At 36.9% G+C, this 19,914-nt stretch overlaps 1 protein-coding gene across 1 annotated transcript; it reads left to right on the forward strand.

Annotated features, from left to right (window-relative positions):
• The first annotated feature begins 18,256 nt into the window (after positions 1 to 18,256).
• LOC120079300 lies at positions 18,257 to 18,710 on the forward strand. The gene is made up of 2 exons (XM_039033453.1): positions 18,257 to 18,262; positions 18,318 to 18,710. The coding sequence occupies exons 1-2, from the start codon at positions 18,257 to 18,259 to the stop codon at positions 18,708 to 18,710; spliced, it is 399 nt and encodes a 132-aa protein (XP_038889381.1).
• Positions 18,711 to 19,914: the final 1,204 nt, after the last annotated feature.

The following is a 19,914-nucleotide window of genomic DNA, read 5'->3' on the forward strand; positions in this document are numbered from 1 at the left end:
GGTAATACCCAAGTAAAGGGAGTCAACAATGAGGAGACTTTCTCACCTATTGCCATGCTAAAGTCTATATTGATCCTCCTGTCCATTGCCTCATATTATGACTATGAGATTTGACAAATGGACATCAAGACAGCCTTTTTGAATGGCAATCTTAAGGAGACCATTTATATGGAGTAGGCTGAGGGATTTATAACCCAAGGTCAAGAGTAAAAGGTTTGCAAGCTTAATCGATCCATTTATGAATCGAAGCAACCTTTTTTATCTTGGAACATAAGATTTGATACTGCAATCAAATCAGTATCAAATCTTACGGCTTTGATCAAAATATTGATGAGCCTTGTGTTTATAAGAAAATCATTAAGAGTTCAGTAGCTTTTCTAGTGTTGTATGTAGACGATATCCTACTCATTGGGAATGATGTAGGTCTACTGACTGAAATTAAAAATTGGCTAGCGACCCAATTCCAAATGAAATATTTGGGAGAGGCATAATTTATTCTGGGCATTCAAATATTTAGAGATCAAAGAACAACTCGCTAGCTCTATCTTAGACGTCATACATTGACAAAATGCTTGTCAAATTTTCGATGCAGAATTCCAAGAGGGGTTTACTCCCTTTCAGATATGGAGTTATATTGTCTAAGTAACATTGTCCTGAAACATCTCAAGAGGTTGAGGAAATGAGACAGATTCCTTATGCATTGGCTACTGGTAGCCTGATGTATGTGATGTTATATACCAGACCTGACATCTGCTATGTGGTGAGGATAGTCAGTCTAATCTAGGATTTGATCACTGGACCGCCGTTAAGAATATCCTCAAGTATCTACGAAGAACGAGGGACTACATGCTCGTGTATGGTTCTAAGGATTTATTCCTTACAGGATACATGAACTTTGATTTTCAGACTGATAAGGATTCTAGAAAATTCACATCAGAATCAGTGTTCACTCTTAACGGAGGAGTAGTAGTCTGGAGAAGCATCAAGTAGGGGTACATTGCTAACTGCACCATGGAGGCTGAGTACGTAGCGACTTGTGAAGCTGCTAAGGAAGCTATATGGCTCAGGAAATACTTGACAGATTTAGAAGTAGTTCTAAACATGTTAAAATCCACCACCCTTTATTGTGATAATAGTGATATCGTGGCTAACTCTTGAGAGCCTCGGAGTCACAAGCGCAGGAAGCACATAGAGTAGAAGTATCATTTCATCCGAGAGATTGTGCATCGAGGGGACATAATCGTCACACAGATAGCTTTGAAGCACAATGTTGATGATCCATTTAAAAAGGCCCTCATGGCTAAGGTGTCTGAGGGTCACCTACAGAGTATGGGTCTATGGGACATACCATATTTAGACTAGGGAAAGTGGGAGCCTTGTGTTATGCCCTAGTTTATTGCTTTGTGTACTTGTATATTATTATGACTTTTATATTGTACACCCCATTAACTTTAGGTCAAGTGGGAGATTGTTGCGATTGATGCCCTAAATCTCGTCGGGCCCTGTAGTTTGTAATTGTATTGTACAAATATTTTATTTATTTAATAAAATATGAGATATTTTATTTGATATTTAGTAGCATTAGACCCACAACCCAATAAACTAACATCCAAGGTTATCATCTGTGGCTTAAACATGTATATAGAGACATATAGGTGAATCATGTTTAAGTGATAACCTAAATGATCTATAGTAGATGGATAAGGCTAGATACCTTATTCTGGTGATACTACGAATACGACCCAATTTGTAGATGTTATAATTGTTGTAAAGTGCTACAAATGATCTGATCCTGATCATTCATGTGAAAACATGTGGTAGGGGTATTCTATACAAAGGAGTTTGTATAAGGCTGCACCACGAAATGACTGGTCTCATTATAAAACACCGTTCATAATAGATACTTACATTTCACCAGGATGACCATAGGTGACATGTTCTGAATCCTGAATGAGTTGTGAACTCCTACCTATAAGAGCAGTCCTTTGATTTGTATGGGTGAAAGTGGCCAGATCACCGACTCAAGAAGCTTACCATTTTGGGGATTCGTAAGATTGAGGAGTTGGGAACACGACTACACAAGATGGAATTTACTTCTTCCTCGACGTCAGGGTAAATAGATAAATTACTCCCTTAAAGGATGATTCTAGGGCACAATATGGCGCCATGTCCTCTCTTTGCCCGAGAGAGGTTTGGTCATAGTTGGACTACGACTTATTATTTATTAAAGCGATCAGTGGTAGATGTAACTATAGAGCAAAACAATAATTTTGGTATAGCTGTACTTACGAGAAGTTTGTGAAGGGTCATTGCACTATTGATTGGTTATATCAAATGGACACAAAAATATTGTTGTAGTTCGAATAGTGCAACTGTCGGTCTTTAGTGGAGTGTCCAACAATTAATGGATGTTGAATACTTTAATTAATTATTCAAGTACCATTAGAGCTTCAAGTTACTGGTCTATGAGGTTCCCTCTGTAGCTTAATAGGGATTAAGTAAGAATCAATGTTGGATTAATTTGAATTGTTCAAATTAATTGAGGGAACTAACTATATGTGATATAATTAATTTTACTTAATTAATACATTATAATATACAGTTTATTTGAGAGAAAATAAATATTTGAATATGATTCAAATATTAATTATATGAATTGGATCCATATAATTAAATTTAATATAAATGAGATTTATATTAAATACCACTAATGAGATAATTGAAATTATAGGTTATATTGTATGTGATACAATATTAAACCATAAGTTATGTTATATATGATGTAACATATAATTATATACATATAATAAGTTAGTTATTATATATATATTATTATATATATATATATATATATATATATATATAATTAAATTAAATTTATTAATTATTTTAATTTTATTTTGTATTAAAGTGAGGGGAAATAACTTCCCTCCTCTAATTTATCTCAACTATCTACGTAGTGTGTGGGTGGTTATTGGGGGCTTCTTCTTCTTCACAGAAGAGTTTAGACAGAAGGATGAATATATGTGATCTCTTTGTAAAATCCCCAAGAAAAATTCTCACTACTTCTCTCAATTCTCTCTTCCCTTCTTCTAAAAATTAGAGAAACCCACAACTCTCTCTGTGATTCTCATCCCAATAGAGAATATAGAAGGTTTCAACTGGTGGTGATCAATTTTAGAGAAGAGAAAATTCGAAGAAGATCGGATCTTCAAAGGTAAGGGTTTCTAAACCCATTTTTTTCCTCTTCGGTTTATTTTTATTGAATGCTGTAAGTTTCTTTTTGTATGCATATTTTCTTCTGTGAAATTTTGTTTATGTAAAATAAAATTTGGAACCGATCTCCACATTTCCACTTAGGGCCTTAACAGATTCCTTCACACATTCCATGCTTCGTTAACAGATAGCCCAGGTTTAGTGGATAGAGCAAAAAGTCTATGGATGTGTTCTTGAAGAGGGTCCACATTATTCCAATTCTTGTTCCAGAAAGAGACCTTATTGCCATGGTATTTGTGTTTAAACCAATTAACCCCTCAATGATCACTCTTCAAGGAGCTTTTGCTTGTTGGGGTTGATGCCCTAAATCTCGTAGAGTCATATAGTTGATAAATGTTATACAAATTTGTTGTTTAATTAATAAAATATATGATATTTTATTCCTTTTTTTGTTACATTAATCATAAACCAATAAACTAAGTTCCAAGATTATCTCGTAGCTTAAACATGTATGTAGAGACATACGGATGGATCATGTTTTAAGTGATAACCTAAATGGTCTGTAGTAGATGGATAAGGCCGGATACCTTATCTTGGTGACACTACGAGTATGGCCTGCTTTGTAGATGTTACAATTATTGTAAAGTGCTATAAATGATCTGATCCTGATCATTCATATGGAGACATGTGAGCAGTGATATTCTATACAAAGGAGTTTGTATAAGACGGAAGCACACGGTGTTTAGTCTCATTATATAATGTCATTCATAATAGAGACTTACATTTCACTAGGACGACCAGAGGTAACATGACTTGAATCCTAAGTGAGTTATGAACTCCTTTCTATGAGGGTGGTTCTTTAATTTGTATGGGTGAGAGTGACAAGATCTCTGACTCAATAAGCCTACCATTTTGGGGATTCGTCTGATTGGGGAGCTGGGAACACAACTACACAAGAAGAAATTTACTCCTTCCTCGAGGTTGGAGCAAGTAGATTAATTGCTCCCTAAAGGGTTGATTCCAAGGCTTGAACAATGTGGTGCCACACCCTCTCCTGACCCGAAAGGGATTTAGTCATAGTTGAACTATGATTTATTGTTCATTAGAAGGATCAGTGATACTTAAGGAGTTAGATATAACTATAGGGGTAAAAAGGTAATTTTGGCTCAACTGTACTTACGAGCAATTTGTGAAAGGTCATCGTACTATTGATTGAATATATCCAATAAATAGAGAAATATATCTTTAGTGTGAAAAATACAGCTGTCGATCTTTAGTGAAGTGTCCGACAGTTAACGGATGGTGAATAATTTAATTAAATAGTTTAATTAATTATTCACATACTGTTGGAGCTTCAAGCTACAGGTCCATGAAGTCTCGGTAGCTCAATGAGATTTAATGAAGATCAGTTTTTAGATTAATTTGAATTGTTCAAATTGATTGAAGGAATTAATTATATGTAATATAATTAAGTTTATTTAATTATATATGACATAATTATTATAATGTATTTGATACATTATAAAGTATGTTTGAGAGAAATTAAATATTTGAATATGATTCAAATATTAAATTATGTGAATTAGATTCATATAATTGAAATTCAATGTAAATATGATTTATATTAATTGCCATAAGTGAGAGAAAAGAAATTATAGGTTATATTGTATATGATACAATATTGAAACTATAGTTTATATACTATATTTGATATAACATATAATTTAATATATATCATATGATAAAGTAGTTATCATATGAATATATATTAAATAAATAAATAAATAAATTATTATTTAATTTATTTATTAAAATTAATTAAGGACTCCCTCCCCCTTTTTCTCTCCATCACTTATGTGTAGAGGAGTGTTGAATTCCAATATAGATCTTCTTCTTCTCCCTACAAGATAGAAAAAGTGTGTGTGGTTTTTACAGAAATGTTCTCTGTAATTCTTCATCCTCTCCATTCCCTCAATCCAAAATAGCCAGAGTCCACCACTTATGGATCTCTCATCCTAGAGAATACCAAGGATGCATTCATGGTTGTGTCAATTGGAGATCGTAGGATTCACTTTTGAAGATAGTCTTCACAGGTAAAGTTTTTCTAAAAACTCTTTTCTTCTTTTCTATTTAGTTAAAAGCATGCTGTATATTATTGTCAAATGCATGATCTCATTCTTGTTTTTATGTTAAATCGTTTTCAAAACAAATGGGATTTGGGATGATCCCGCTTTCGTTCAAGGTTCCCTTCACTAGAGTTCCTTCAATTGGTATTAGAGCACTGGTCTTGATCCCAAAATTCATGTGATGAATGGTTTTTTATGAATGTGGTTTGTTAATGGATGTCTTCGGAATCAGGCATAGATTCATGGCTTTTATGTTTATAATTTGATTGTAAGACCCTATTTTTTTAGGGCATAATTGGTATAGAGTCTATAAGTTTTTAGTTTTGAGTCTTTCGTGATGCTTCCCGGTGGTTTTCTAGCGATTCGGAGCTGTTTTTGGATGTCGATTCAAGGGAGAACATTTATGTATAGTAGCATCACGATGTTGTGCCGTTGCATCGCGACGCTCCAAGTGACGAACAGAGAGAACTCTCCATAGCGTCGCAACGCTAGGCATAGCATCACGATGCTGTATGGTGTAGAATTTTCTCCCGTTCACTTGTGGTTCACCCGGTTCAAGCGGTTCGAGGGCAGTTTGGTTGCTAGTTAGATTGGTTTTGGCTTGATTCGAGCGGTTCAAGGTTGGTTCACTTGTTTCGAACCGAATGTTTTTTTTATTAACGTAATAATTAGCTATTTAATTGGTTTATTAGTATCCTATCCTAGTCCATTAACTTTTATTTTAAATATACATGTGATGTATGTTTTATTATTATATATATCATATTGTATATCATATAGAATTAAATCCCACCATAGGTTATACATTTATTTTCATGCATCATTTTATATTATAAGTGTTATAATATTTGCATATGCATAATTTAATTGTATAGCATGCTTATGCATAATATAGTATAATTGTTATATTTTACACATGTACACATTAAAAACATTTACATGCATCATGTATAGTATAAGGGTTATAATATAAAGTATGAATGTATGTTTATATAGTATGTTATTAATGTCTTTCATTTCTTTTATAATATATAATTGTTATATATATTAGTAATGAAATTGAGATTGCATGAAGCATGGCACTACCTTAGGTTAATTTATAAATGTTATGATTAACTAAAGTATATCAAGCTTACAATGATTGCTTTTTAATTGTTTCAATTATTTATAATCGTTATTGCTAAATAAAATTAGAATTAAAATCAATAATAAAGAGTTGCATGTGAACCTTAGGTTATAATCAATTTTTTTTTAAAAATGTTTTAAAACATGATTGAGACAGACCTAAGATCACATTTCTAATAACATTAGAAATCGCTTTAATCTTTTAATCGGTTTAATAGGATTAAATTGATTCTTAATAAAAGATGAAAAGTATAACAAAAGTATTTATAAGTGACCTTTTGTCTAAGGTGACTTCTATCTAGGCTAGGGTACTTAAGATGATGGAAACGTCGCACCTCTACCTGGGAACCTACCTGGAAAGGTGAATTAGATAAATTTGTTATATGTATGCAAGTTTGATTAAAGTTTATTAAAGAGTTTAATAAGACTTCAATCAAAATTGTTTAATCATCAAAGACAAGTGTTCTTTTTTAGTAAGTTAAACATTCACTTAGTTAAAAATTAGTAGTCGGGTTTTTCCTAAGTTAAATAACCCTACGTAAAACACTCAATGGGAGGAAAATGGGGTATATGATACTTCATTTATCCTCTACACGTTTCTCCCTATAATTTCACACTGTGAGATCTACACTCGGGCTTGAGGCACCATGAGTGTCCCTTTATGGGTGGTATTTATGTAGATCAATATCAAGGTGAATGGAGAGAGTGTTTATAGTAAGTGAGAGCAAGACGTGTGACAACACATCTCTCAATCTGTCTCATTAGGTTGAGCTAAAGTTTCATACATTGCCTTGTGGCATCGTGGGTGTCCCCCTAAAGGATGACAGTTTTGCATGACGCTTTATTCAATCTCCAAAAATGGATAGGGTTACTTTAGTTTCATGTCCCAATCGATTTTTCCCTATGGTTGGCTTATTGGGGCGGAACTTTTGGGCCTAAAATGGGGAATTACACTTACAAGAATCGTTTAGTTAGTTTAAACAATGGTGACTAATAGTGACAATAATAAGGAGTTGTTTTGTCTATTAGTTTAGAATGTCTCATTTCAGTGAAGGGACACTTAATCACCCTACGGTGACTTTGTCCTACCTCACTAAAACATCATTGCAAAATTAGATGTCACTTATGGTACATTAAAATTTTGCTAAAATTGATTGGTTGTTTTGGTGATTAATGCAAGTTATCTATTTAAAAATTTGTACGTTTTCAACAATTTATATTATAGCTATCGCTACATTAAACTTGCTCACCGCTAACAAATTAACGGGCGAAAACTATACATCTCGATAAAACACAATACACACAATTTTGATCATTGATGATCTTCGATTCATCCTAGTGGAGAATTTTCCTCCCATTCTTACTCTAAATGCTCCTCAAAACGTTCGAGAGGCATACGAGCATTGGAAAAGGGCGAACGAAAAGGCCCGAGCGTATATCTTGGCTACTTTTATCGAAATCTTGGCCAACAAGCATGAGCCCATGCTTATAGCCTGTTAGATCATGGAAGCCCTGAGGGGAATGTTCGGACAGCCATCCGCACAGCTCAGACATGACACTCTAAAACACATCTCCAATGCTCGTATGCCATAAGGGGAATCCGTACGAGAAAATATTCTCAACATGATGGTCCATTTCAACGTGGCAGAGATGAATGTTTTTCCATCGATGAAGCCAATTAGGTTAGCTTTATATTAGAATCTTTACCTAAGAGTTTCCTTCACTTTCGTAGCAATGTTGTTATGAACAGGATTGACTACAATCTGACCACCTTGCTCAATGAGCTACAGACCTTCCAATCCTTGTATAAAAATAAGGATAAGAAAGGTGAGACAAATGTTGTATCATCTTTTAAGAAGTTCCACAGAGGTTCGACCTCTGGAACTAAGTTTGTACCTTTTTCCTCCAGTAACAAAAAATGGAAGAAGAAGAAGAAAGGTGGGAAGGAGAAGAAAAGTGGGAAGGAGAAAGCTAACCTTACAGTTGCTGCACAAATTGGTAGAAGACTACCGAAGGTTGCAAAGGGAATTTGTTTCCATTGCAATCAGTATGGTCATTGGAAAAGGAACTGCCCCAAATACTTGGTAGAAAAGAAGAAGGCCAAGCAAAGTAAATTCGATTTACTTGTTTTGGAAACTTGCTTAGTGGAGAACGATGATTTTTCCTAGATTATAGACTCTGATGCCACTAATCATGTTTGTTCTTCATTTCAGGGAATTAGTTCCTAGCGGAAACTAAATGCTGATGAGATGATGATGCGGGTTGGAACTGAGCACGTAATTTCGGCTATGGCAGTGGGAGGTCTCCATTTGACTTTACAGAATAAATTTCTTTTATTAGAAAATGTATATGTAGTTCTTGGTTTGAAGAGGAATTTAATTTATGTAAAGTGTCTTTTAGAACAATCTCATTGTACAAATTTTTTAGTTAATAAAGTGTTTATTTCTAAAACCGGTGTCAATATTTGTTTAGCTAAACTGGAAAATAACCTTTATATGCTAAGATCGTTAGAAACTAAGGCACTCCATAACATTGAGATGTTTAAGACTGCAGTAACTCAACATAAAAGACTTAAAATTTCTCCTAAAGAAAATGCCATATTTGGCACCTAAGGTTAAGATACATAGATCTCAATAGGATTGAGAGATTGGTAAAAAACGAACTTCTAAGAAAGTTAGAAGAAAATTCTTTACCTGTATGTGAGTCATGCCTTGAAGGCAAAATGACTAAAAAACCTTTTACTGGAAAAGGTCACATGGCTAAAGAACCTGAATGTTAGAGCTAGAGGAGGTTTTGAATATTTCATCACGTTTACTGTTGAGTATTCCAGATATGGGTACGTTTATTTAATGCAATATAAGTCCGAGTCTTTTGAAAAGTTCAAAGAATTCAAGGCTGAAGTTGAAAAATGCATTAAACAGAACGATTATAATATTTCGATCTGATCGAGGTGGCGAGTTTATGGATCCAACATTCCAGAACTATTTGATAGAACTTGGAATAGTATCCCAACTCTCATCACCTAGTACACCTCAGCAGAAGAGTGTATCAGAAAGAAGAAATCGAACCTTGTTAGACATGGTTCGATCTATGATGAGTTACGCTTCCTTACTTGATTTTTTTTGGGTTATGCAGTAGAGACTGCCGCGTTTATTCTGAACTGTTCCATCCAAGAGTGTTACTAGAACACCTTTGGAATTATGAAATGGACATAAAGCTACTTTACGTCATTTCAGAATCTGGGGTTGCCAGCACACGTGCTTTAGACTCATCCTAAGAAATTGGAACCACGTTCAAGATTATACCTATTTGTAGGCTACCCTAAAGGGATGAGAGGTGGTTTCTTCTTTGATTCTAAAAACACAAAGTGTTTGTATCGACAAATACCACTTTTCTGGAAGAAGACCATATAAGGGAGCACAAGCCTTGCAATAAAATTGTGTTGAATGAAATTTCCAAAAAAAAAAAACTACTGAATCTTCAACAAAATTTGTTGAAGAATCTATGATAACTTATAGAAATACAAGTTATTGTCTCTTGAAAGTTGGAACAATCGGGATTCTTAATGATAAAAACCCATTTATCTTAAAGGAAAACACATGGAATTTTCCAAATATTACTAGCCTTTACAAAAACATTCTTTTTGATAAAATTGCATCACTAATGCATTTCATCGTAGGATTTCAATAAAATTCACTAAGTGTCAGTAGGCTCAACTAAAGCAACTGAAATGGCAGGCGGTTGATACATTGGTTCGTGTTGTTCTTGTCAAATCACCACTTGCGAGTATGGGTATCTAAATGTCAGCGTTTGAAAAGCAACTGAAATGGCAGGTGGCTGACCAAGGCATGGAAATTAGTGCTGTCATATCACTAGTTGTTGAGAGAGAACGCTTATAAATAGAGGACTTGCAACTAGAGAAAACAATAACATAAATAGAGCATCTTAGAGCTTAGATTATAGTTGTTTTGCTGCTGTAAGAAGAACACTAGAGGAAAAGAATTATTGCCATTGTTGATTAAGGTGAATTGAAGAGGACCAAGCTCGAAAGAGAACTTTTCTTCATTTTGTTTACAAGTTGGTTGTACATACATTAAGATCAAGCCGAAGAGGAAAAAAGATTGAACTTTACGTCTTGACTCTTTTCTTTTTACTTTGTTTGCATTCATCATATCATGCTATTAAGTGTTGCTATTGGTAAGACAATTTCGTTCTTTATAAAATCGTGCATTTGATCCATCACTTTTTTCTCTACTTACAATCTACTGAGTTAAATGCGTTTGTGACTTTGTGCATGCTAAAATTCTAAAGCTTTAATCATTTTGATCATCTGGTTGAAGTTATCTCAGCTAAAACCATTCGAGAGAATATGATAGCTTGAAACGCATCAAGCCAGAATGCACAATAGCTTTAGAGATAAAAATACTTGTGCTTCACTGCTTTTTGTAACCAACACATGCACCCTAGAGATAGGAACATGTAGCATTTACATTGAGAAATGTTGAATAATTAGATAAATAGAAACCCAACGTAGTGACATACATTTGGATTGTAAACAAGCATCTCTCATCTTCATCCCTACCCACACTCTTACGTGTTCATCTTATTTGGATCAACGCATTCCCTTATCACTTAGCACCATTTTTTCATTAACACCATATTTCACTTGAACCCTTGTTTCTTCTTGTACGCATGCAGTAAAAATAGTGTAGATAACTTTTCCATCATTTATTTAGAACATTTCTACATCTGCTACAACGCAAGGTCTGCGTTAGTCTAACCTAAATCCCTGTGCTTGACCCTGGACTTACCAGGAATCTAAATTAGATTTATACTTGGATATAACTCAGGAAAAACTTGTACACATTAGCGAAAGAGTGTACGTATCACACAATCTTCTCTCCTAAAGAAGTCATTCACCACTCATCTTAATTCACTTCAATCTTGTCTTCCATCCTCATTTATAATACACTCCTAGCGCACATCACGAAATCATGAACAAGTTTTTGGTGCCATTGCCGGGGATTTAGCAACAAGGCTAACCAGAATTTTGCTTGTGTCTTTTGTAGAAAAACTTGCAGTTGAGGGAGTATTACAAGCTAAGCCTATGTTTATAAACGTTTTATGAGCAGGGAAAACACTCATGAGCTCCAATACAATCCCGAAGTTAAAAGTACCTTTAGACGAAGAAACCAATCGAATCATCGTCAAAGGTGAAAGCAATAACTAAGATAGCAACAGTAAAGACAACAACAAATGGTGGATGAACAGATAAATCAGAACTTAGCCCAGCAATTAGCCAACACTGCCCCAAATCCAATCCTAATGGTGAACAACAGTACGCGTCCAATGCGTGAGTATGCGTCACCTGTGCTATATGAATTTTCGTCGGGGATCATATACCCGACGCTAGACAAAACAAGATTTGAAATGCAGTCCGTAATGGTCCAGATGCTTCAAATAGTAGGTCAGTTTGGCGGTGCTTGTGACGAAGATCCACATGCTCACATGAAACGCTTCCTAGAAACATGCAACTCATTTATGATTCCTGAAATCACCCCGGAAGCCATCAGACTCTCTTTATTCCCCTACTCTCTCCGCGTTGATGCAAAAAAATGTGCAAGTTCCTTGGTACCTGGTGAGATAACAACATGGGAGAAATTAGTGGAAAAGTTCATGCAAAATTATTTCCTTCCTACTACTAACGCAATGAGGCGTAGAGAAATTATGAACTTCCAACAAGGAAAATTTGAGACATTGAGTACCGCATGGGAACACTTCAAGGGATTAGTCAAGAACTTTCCTAACCACAGATTAACTTTAACTGTTCAAATGGAAACTTTTTATGGGGGTTGAATCGAGCTTCTCAGATGGCAGCGGACGCAGCCGCTACTGGCGACATAGTGGATAAGTCTTACAATGAAACTAAGGAAATATTAGATCGCATCGCCAAACACAACATGGAATGGATGGATGATACTTAAAATGCCAGAACAGACAATAGAAGGCGTTCTTAGAATGTGAACAATGTTGATTCAAACATAATAGCGACACTTTCTGCATAAGTGGCTACCATGACAAACCTTTTGCAAATTCTATCACCAAAAAATGCAGCTCGCACTCAAAAGGTGAATCAGGTGGATGTATTTATGCAGCCCATGATTAGCTATATGGGCTGTGGAGAACCTCACTCCTATAATGACTTTCCTGCAAAACCCACAGTTAGTCTGTTTTATCAAGAACAACCAATTCTCGAACACTTACAGCCCTGGATGGAGAAACCATCCAAATTTTTCTTGGGGAGGTCACTAGCAGAAACAACATCAACCGTGGACAAACCAACAGTAGAGGCAGGGATCGTTGCCTGGATTCCAATCATCATAGTAACATTAGCATCAATCCTTCAATAGAGGTGATCAGGTGTCGAGTTCAACATCTCCATTTGAAAATCTCTTCAAGGAGTACATAGCCCAAAATGACACATTGTTAAAGAGTCAGACGTCATTTATCAGGAACTTGGAGATGCAAGTGGGATAGATTGCTAGTGAACTGAAGAATCGGGCACAAGGAGTGCTACCTAGAAACACGAAAACGTTGGGAAGTAATAATGGGGAGGAGCAATTTCATATGGTGGACATTGCAGATTGGTAGAATTCTAGTGGAGAAGAAAATGAACGAAAGAAATAACAATACTCCAGCAGATGAGCACACAATGCACATAAAGACATTTGAAGATCGAGAAGAAAGAACGCCTGGATCTGCAATTCATTTCGAGCCAAGCACGTTTAACGCAGGGGCGCCTGCGGTGCAATTGAGTGCACCATTCCCCAGATGCCTGCAAAAGAAGAATGACGAGCAGTAATTCAAGCGTTTCCTTGAAATTCTAAGGCAATTTCACATTAACATTCCTCTTATAGAAGCCTTGTAGCAAATGCCAAAGTATGTAAGATTCCTAAAGGATGTTCTAATAAAGAATAAGAAAATTTGGTGAGTTAGAAGTTGTGGCATTGACGCAGGAGTGCAATGCATTGATCAATAACAAAATTCCTGAAAAGCAGAAGGATATAGGAAGCTTCATAGTCCCTTGTTCAATTAAAGGGATAAACGTAGGTTATGCATTGTGTGACTTAGAAGCCAGTATTAACCTCATACCCCTTTCAGTTTTCAAGAAACTAGGAATTGGTGAAGCACAACCCATTTCTGTGACACTCCAGCTTGATGACAGGACAATCACATACCTAGAAGGAAAGATTGAAGTTATTTTTGGTGAAGGTTGACAAGTTTATATTCCCAGTAGATTTCATTATCTTAGATTCTGAAGCATATTGGGATATTCCAATCATCCTTGGATGCCCATTCCTTGCCACTGGGAAGGTATTGATGACGTGCACAAGGAGGAGCTTACTATGTATGTGGACAACCAGGAAGTAAAATTTAATGTGTTGAACGCATTGAAGTTCCCAGATGATGAACAATGTCAACCTAAAAATCCAGTTGAGTTACTTGAAGAAGAAGAAATGGACCAAATCTGCGAGGTCCATGCATTAGGCGAAACCATAAGAAAATTTGAACTGCTAAGTCTAAATGAGCGGCAAACAAAACCGACGCGGCCATCTTTGGAAGAACCACCAACATTGGAACTAAAACCTCTACGTCATCATTTAAAATATGCTTTTCTTGGATCTAATAATACTTTGCCTGTGATTATTTTAGCCAATCTCTTTGAGCTTAATGAGTGTTCTCTTTTGCAGATGTTACGAAAGCATACGCGTGCAATTGGGTGGACGCTAGCTGACATTAGTGGAATTAGCCCATCCTACTACTTGCTCAAGATTAGGTTGGAGGAAGGGAAAATTGGATCGATCGAGCCTTAAATCCTATAATGAAAGAAGTGGTGAAGAAAGAAATTATCAAGTGGCTCGACGCAGGGGTAATTTACCCCATCTCTGATAGTTGTTGGGTGAGCCTAGTCTAATGTGTCCCCAAAAAAGGAGGTACCACTGTGATAGTTAATAGCAACAATGAACTTATTCCCTCGAGAACTGTCACAAGGTGGAGAATATGCATGGATTATAGGAAGCTCAATGTGTCGACAAAAAAAGACCACTTCCCTCTTCCCTTCCCTTCATTGATTAGATGCTTGACTGGCTAGTTGGCAAAGAATTTTACTGTTTCTTAGACGGATACTTCGAATATAACCAAATCCTTATTGACCTGAAGTCTAAGAGAAAACATCGTTCATATGCCCCTTTGGAACATTCGCATTCAGGCGCATGCCCTTTGGGCTATGCGACGCACAAGGGACTTTCCAGAGATGCATGATGTGATTTTCTCTAACTTTCTAGAACAAATCGTTGAAGTTTTTATGGATGATTTTTCTATTTTTAGGGACTTCTTTCGATCCTGCTTAGACAACCTAGAGGTTGTTCTTGCACGATGTGAGGAAACAAATCTCGTACTAATTTGGAGAAATATCACTTCATGGTGACTGAAGGCGTTGTCTTGAGACACAAGGTGTCCAAAGCCGGATTGGAAGTTGATGAAGCAAAAATTGACGTCATAGTCAAACTTCCCCTGCCTGCAAATGTCAAAGCACTACGAAGTTTCTTAGGCCATATGGGCTTCTACAGAAGGTTTGTGAAAGGATTTTCTCAAATTGCATGACTCTGAGCGCATTGTTAGAATTAAACAGGCCCTATATATTTAATGAAGACTGCACAAGTGCATTCTATACATTGAAGTATGCATTAGCAACAACTCCGATATTGATAGCCCCGGACTGGACGAAACCTTTCATTTTGATGTGCGATGCGAGTGATATAGTAGTTGGAGCCATGTTAGGGCAGAAAAAAAGGAAATTTGATACATCATATCTCTTATACGTCAAAGACATACGAGTCCCAAGAACGTTATACCACTACTGAAAAGGAGATGTTGGCGGTAGTGTTTAGTATTGAGAAGTTTCGAGCATATTTGATTGGTGCGACAACAACAATCTACACGAACCACTCCGCTATTAAGTTTTTGATGGACAAAAAGGACACAAAACCAAGACTAATTGGGTGGGTACTGCTTTTACAAGAGTTTGATATAGAGATTAAAGACAGAAAGGGAACTGAGAATCAGGTGGCTGATCACCTGTCAAGGCTAAAAAACAGGGAAATACAGGAAAGACAAGTTGAAATAAGAAATGCGTTCCTTGATGAACGCCTACTTAAAATTGAAGACAAGGAAGCATGGTATGCTGACATTGTTAATTATTTAACCATAAAACAGTTTCCTGAGCACTTCAATGCACAACAGAAGAAATGGCTTATTCATGATAGCAAGTTCTATTTCTGGGACGAACTATTTCTCTACAAGCAAGGTCCTAACTCAATTATGCATCGATGTGTTCCGAAAGTTGAAACACACGCATCCTGGCTGAATGTCATGACTCTTCTTATTGGGGTCATTTCGGAGGACAAAGAACTGTTGCAAAATTTCTTCAAAGTGGGTATTTTTGGCCCACCCTCTTTAAAGACGCAAGGGAGTATGTGTTGAAATGTGATCCCTTCCAACGCATTGGAAATATCTCTTCAAGGGATGCTATGCCTCTGAACAACATATTGGAAGTTGAGTTGTTCACTATATGGGGCATTGATTTGATGAGACCTTTCCCTTTGTCTTTCAGACATCAGTACATCTTGTTAGCAGTCGATTATGTATCAAAGTGGGTCGAGGCTGTAGCGTGTACCAAAAATGATGCGACAAGCATTTCAAAATTTCTTACTAGAAAAATTTTCATGTGCTTTGGAACGCTTAGGGTGCTGATAAGTGATGACGAGCAGAAATGCTCATCATCTTAGGCTTTTTATTTAGAATTATAAGGGTTGTTAAGTAAAATATGCGACGAATATGTTAGAAATTCATGAGAAAACGAGTTTACGTCGATCGACATCAAGAATCTCAGCTAACCCACTATTATGCGTTATTATGCGTTCAATTGTCTATCTTTGTAGCTAACGCAGGAAGGAAGAACATACGCGGAAGTCGAGGTATCGCAAAGGCGACCGCATGCAGAGAATCTCTCCATTGCAAAGGTGAACGCATGCGTTCAATGCATGGATGTTGCGACCATCAACTGTATGAGTCTAACGAATAGAAGTTGCGGTCGTCAAGCGAATACGGTCATCGCAGAGAAGTTGTGGTCATCCAGCGAATGCGATCATCGCAAGGAGATTGTGGCTACATAATGATAACCATAGTAGAGGGATGAACGCAAGGTTGGTGGAATGCAAACATGAACGCATACCTCGGGAGAATCAAAAGATGATGTTGACATTTCACCAACCGCGCCGTTAGCAATAGAGATTCAGAAAAGGACCATCGCGCCGCAAATGTCAGAATTAGAGCAGGTTCATTAATGCTGTCGGCGATTAATCTTTATAAATAGAGGCCGTTGAGCAGAATTTCAATTTATCCAAGGTTTTTCGCCTGAGGCTCCCTACCTTCGCTAGAGTTAGAGCTAGAGAGAGTCTACTCCATCGCCCATCCATGGCACCACCGGCAACCTTGAAACACATCTGCTGGAAGCAAGACATTGCTTCCAGCTAGCCCTCCGTTTCTCTTCTTCCTTTGTATTATATTGTATTGCATTTTGGCTTAAGGAATTAATATATTTTGTGATCAATGCATTTCTATTTTTCCTTCAATTCCATCTCCATCTTCATTTACTTAGTATCCTTAACTTTCATTGCATCATTTAGTAAGGTTGTTAGACTATCGCATACTTAATCATGCGGCATAGGAATATGAAGCATGTAGCAAACCACCGGGAGGTGTGCGTTGAGTGAGTGTTGTGAGAAAACCTTATTTGCTTAGTGTGAAGCTGTAGCAACGCTTGTCTATGAGTAAAGTTAGCAATAACTAACTGCCCGAGAGGATAAGTGGTTGGTCACATTAAGCAATGTAAGCAAGTGTTCACTAGGAATAGGAATAATCTTACGTCAGCCAGGTTTATGCGATTACTTGTCTTATGAGCGCATCATTCATCATTTAGGCATACATGGGAGAGTAGTCTAAAAACTAAATCTAAGTCTCGGGAGAGCGGATTGGATCACATAATCAAGAATGGGTAACTTAGGAATAAGCTCCATTTACTATTACACAGCGTATGCACCCTACATATAGGATATTGCATGCGTCCAGAAGTAGGATACAATGGTATGTGGTCATCTCGCTTATGTGTGAGAGCACATGAGCGGGTTATGGAGGCTTAGAAATAGGGTTCTCGACACTATCGCATATACATCGTATGCATCCTAGAATTAGGCAAGACTGTGTGTAGGATAATCGCATAGCTTTGCACTTGCTAGGGTTACCCTTGCGGTGAAGCTCAGTGTTGCAGTGAAGACATCTTCACCTTTTCATCTATTTTGCATACATTTTACTACGCGTCAACAGTTGCCGTGTCTCTACCTCTCAGTCACATTCCCACCGCTTAGTCTATTAGTTAGGAGTAGGAGTAGTTTATAGCTTATAACCCCCCATCATTCTTTTATTTATCCACCGTAAACACATCACTGCATACCCTTTAGCTACAAGTCCCTGAGTTTGACCTTGAATCACCTGAGAAACTTGCGCTCATGTTATACTTAGCGCGAGTGCAAGAAAACTTGTGGCAGGAACGCATGGTCATTGCATAAGAGATCAACACATATTTTTCATTCCAACACATGAGAACAAACGCATACCCTAAGACATGCATCACATAAATTCGTTCAACTAATTTTAGTCACCAATAAGTGATGAAGGTACACATTTCATTAACCATATCATTTCTAAATTACTTGCTAAATATAATGTTAGCACAAAATCGCTACCGCATACCATCCCCAAATCAAAGGTCAAGCTAAAGTATCCAATAGAGAAATCAAATCTATATTGGAAAAAGTGGTCAACGTATCTAGGAAATATTTGGCACAAAAGCTGGATGAGGCATTATGGGCTTACAGAACTGCCTACAAGACGCCAATAGGTATGTCTCCTTATTCTTTGGTATTTGGAAAAGCATGCCACATACCCTTGGAATTGGAACACAAAGCATTTTGGGCAGTGAAAAAGCTAAATCTGAATTTGGAGATCGCTGGTGAACATCATAAGCTGCAACTCAATGAGTGGCGGCTTAACGCATATGAAAACGTCAAGATCTACAAAGAAAAGACCAAGCATTGGCATGATCAATGCATCAGAAAGAAATAATTTTATATTGGTCAAAAGGTCTTGCTATTTAACTCACGTTTGCGATTGTTTCCAAGAAAATTGAAATCCAGGTGGCCAGGGCCATTCATCATAAAAAGTTGGTACAAACGCATTCAAGGTAAATAGTCAGTGGGTGAAGCCTTACCTTAAATGAAATCTAGAACGTAAAAAATCACCCTTCAAGCTGTGCAAAACTATCTCAAGCTTGCGTTGAAACTTCCTTGCGTTTGATCAGACATATATTCTAGGGACGTTTTCTCTTCAACATTTTATTTATTTTTTTTGCTTTCTGTATTTTATGCTTTTGATTTTCCCTATGTTTTCATTCTTGTTTGAATTTATGTTTGCTTTGATTCCTGCTTGAATTTATCCTTGCTTTTGATTCTTATTTGTATTGCTTTTTATTAAAAAAAAAAAAAGAAAGAAAAGAAAAAATGCTTATTTTTTAATGTCTGTTTGAACCAACTTGAGAATTCGTAGAGCAGATGCATTAGAATTAGGCCAACGCATAGCCATGCGTTAGATGTTGAAAGACGCTCTTCGGGGGGATCAACCACTTGAGTGTTTGGAAGCCCAAGACGCGTCTTTTCACATCTGCAATTAATGGGCAACCCAAAAGTCCTAACCGGTTGACATATCAAAGCTGTCCTTTCTTTTCTCTCTCCTAGGTTGGTCTATAAAAGGGCTCCTAACCCTTTGCCTATCTTCTTCTCCATCTTCCTCGAGCCCTCTGTGGTAAAAGAAAAAAGAAATCACTTAGCCCTAAATGTCCAACGAAGCAACCACTCTATTCAAAGCTCCGTTCATCCCTCACACTAGTAATGTCGGACGCCTTGGATAGTCAACATAAATTGATGAGCTTCGTCGAAGTCTCATTGATAAGCTCGTTTTCTTCTTCGTCCATTTCATTATCCCTTGCCTCTTCTTATCCCCCCATGTCGAAGCCTCCTACTTTAGCCAAGCAGCAAGGTGGTTCATCTTCCGCTTCTTGGAGGCCGTCTCAACCTAAAACGGACACAAAACCTGTTTTAGCCACAACCCTTACTAGTGCTTTGACATCTCCCAAAACCCTTTAAAAACCTCAAACCTCAACCAGACCAAAACCCTCCACTCCAACCCTTCCAAAACCCCAACCTACACCAGCCAAGTTGACACAACAGGTTGCATCTAAACGACCTACCTCATCTTCTGTCGCACGACTATA

This window comes from Benincasa hispida, chromosome 6 (assembly GCF_009727055.1).
Source record: "Benincasa hispida cultivar B227 chromosome 6, ASM972705v1, whole genome shotgun sequence".
NCBI classification, from domain to species: domain Eukaryota; kingdom Viridiplantae; phylum Streptophyta; class Magnoliopsida; order Cucurbitales; family Cucurbitaceae; genus Benincasa; species Benincasa hispida.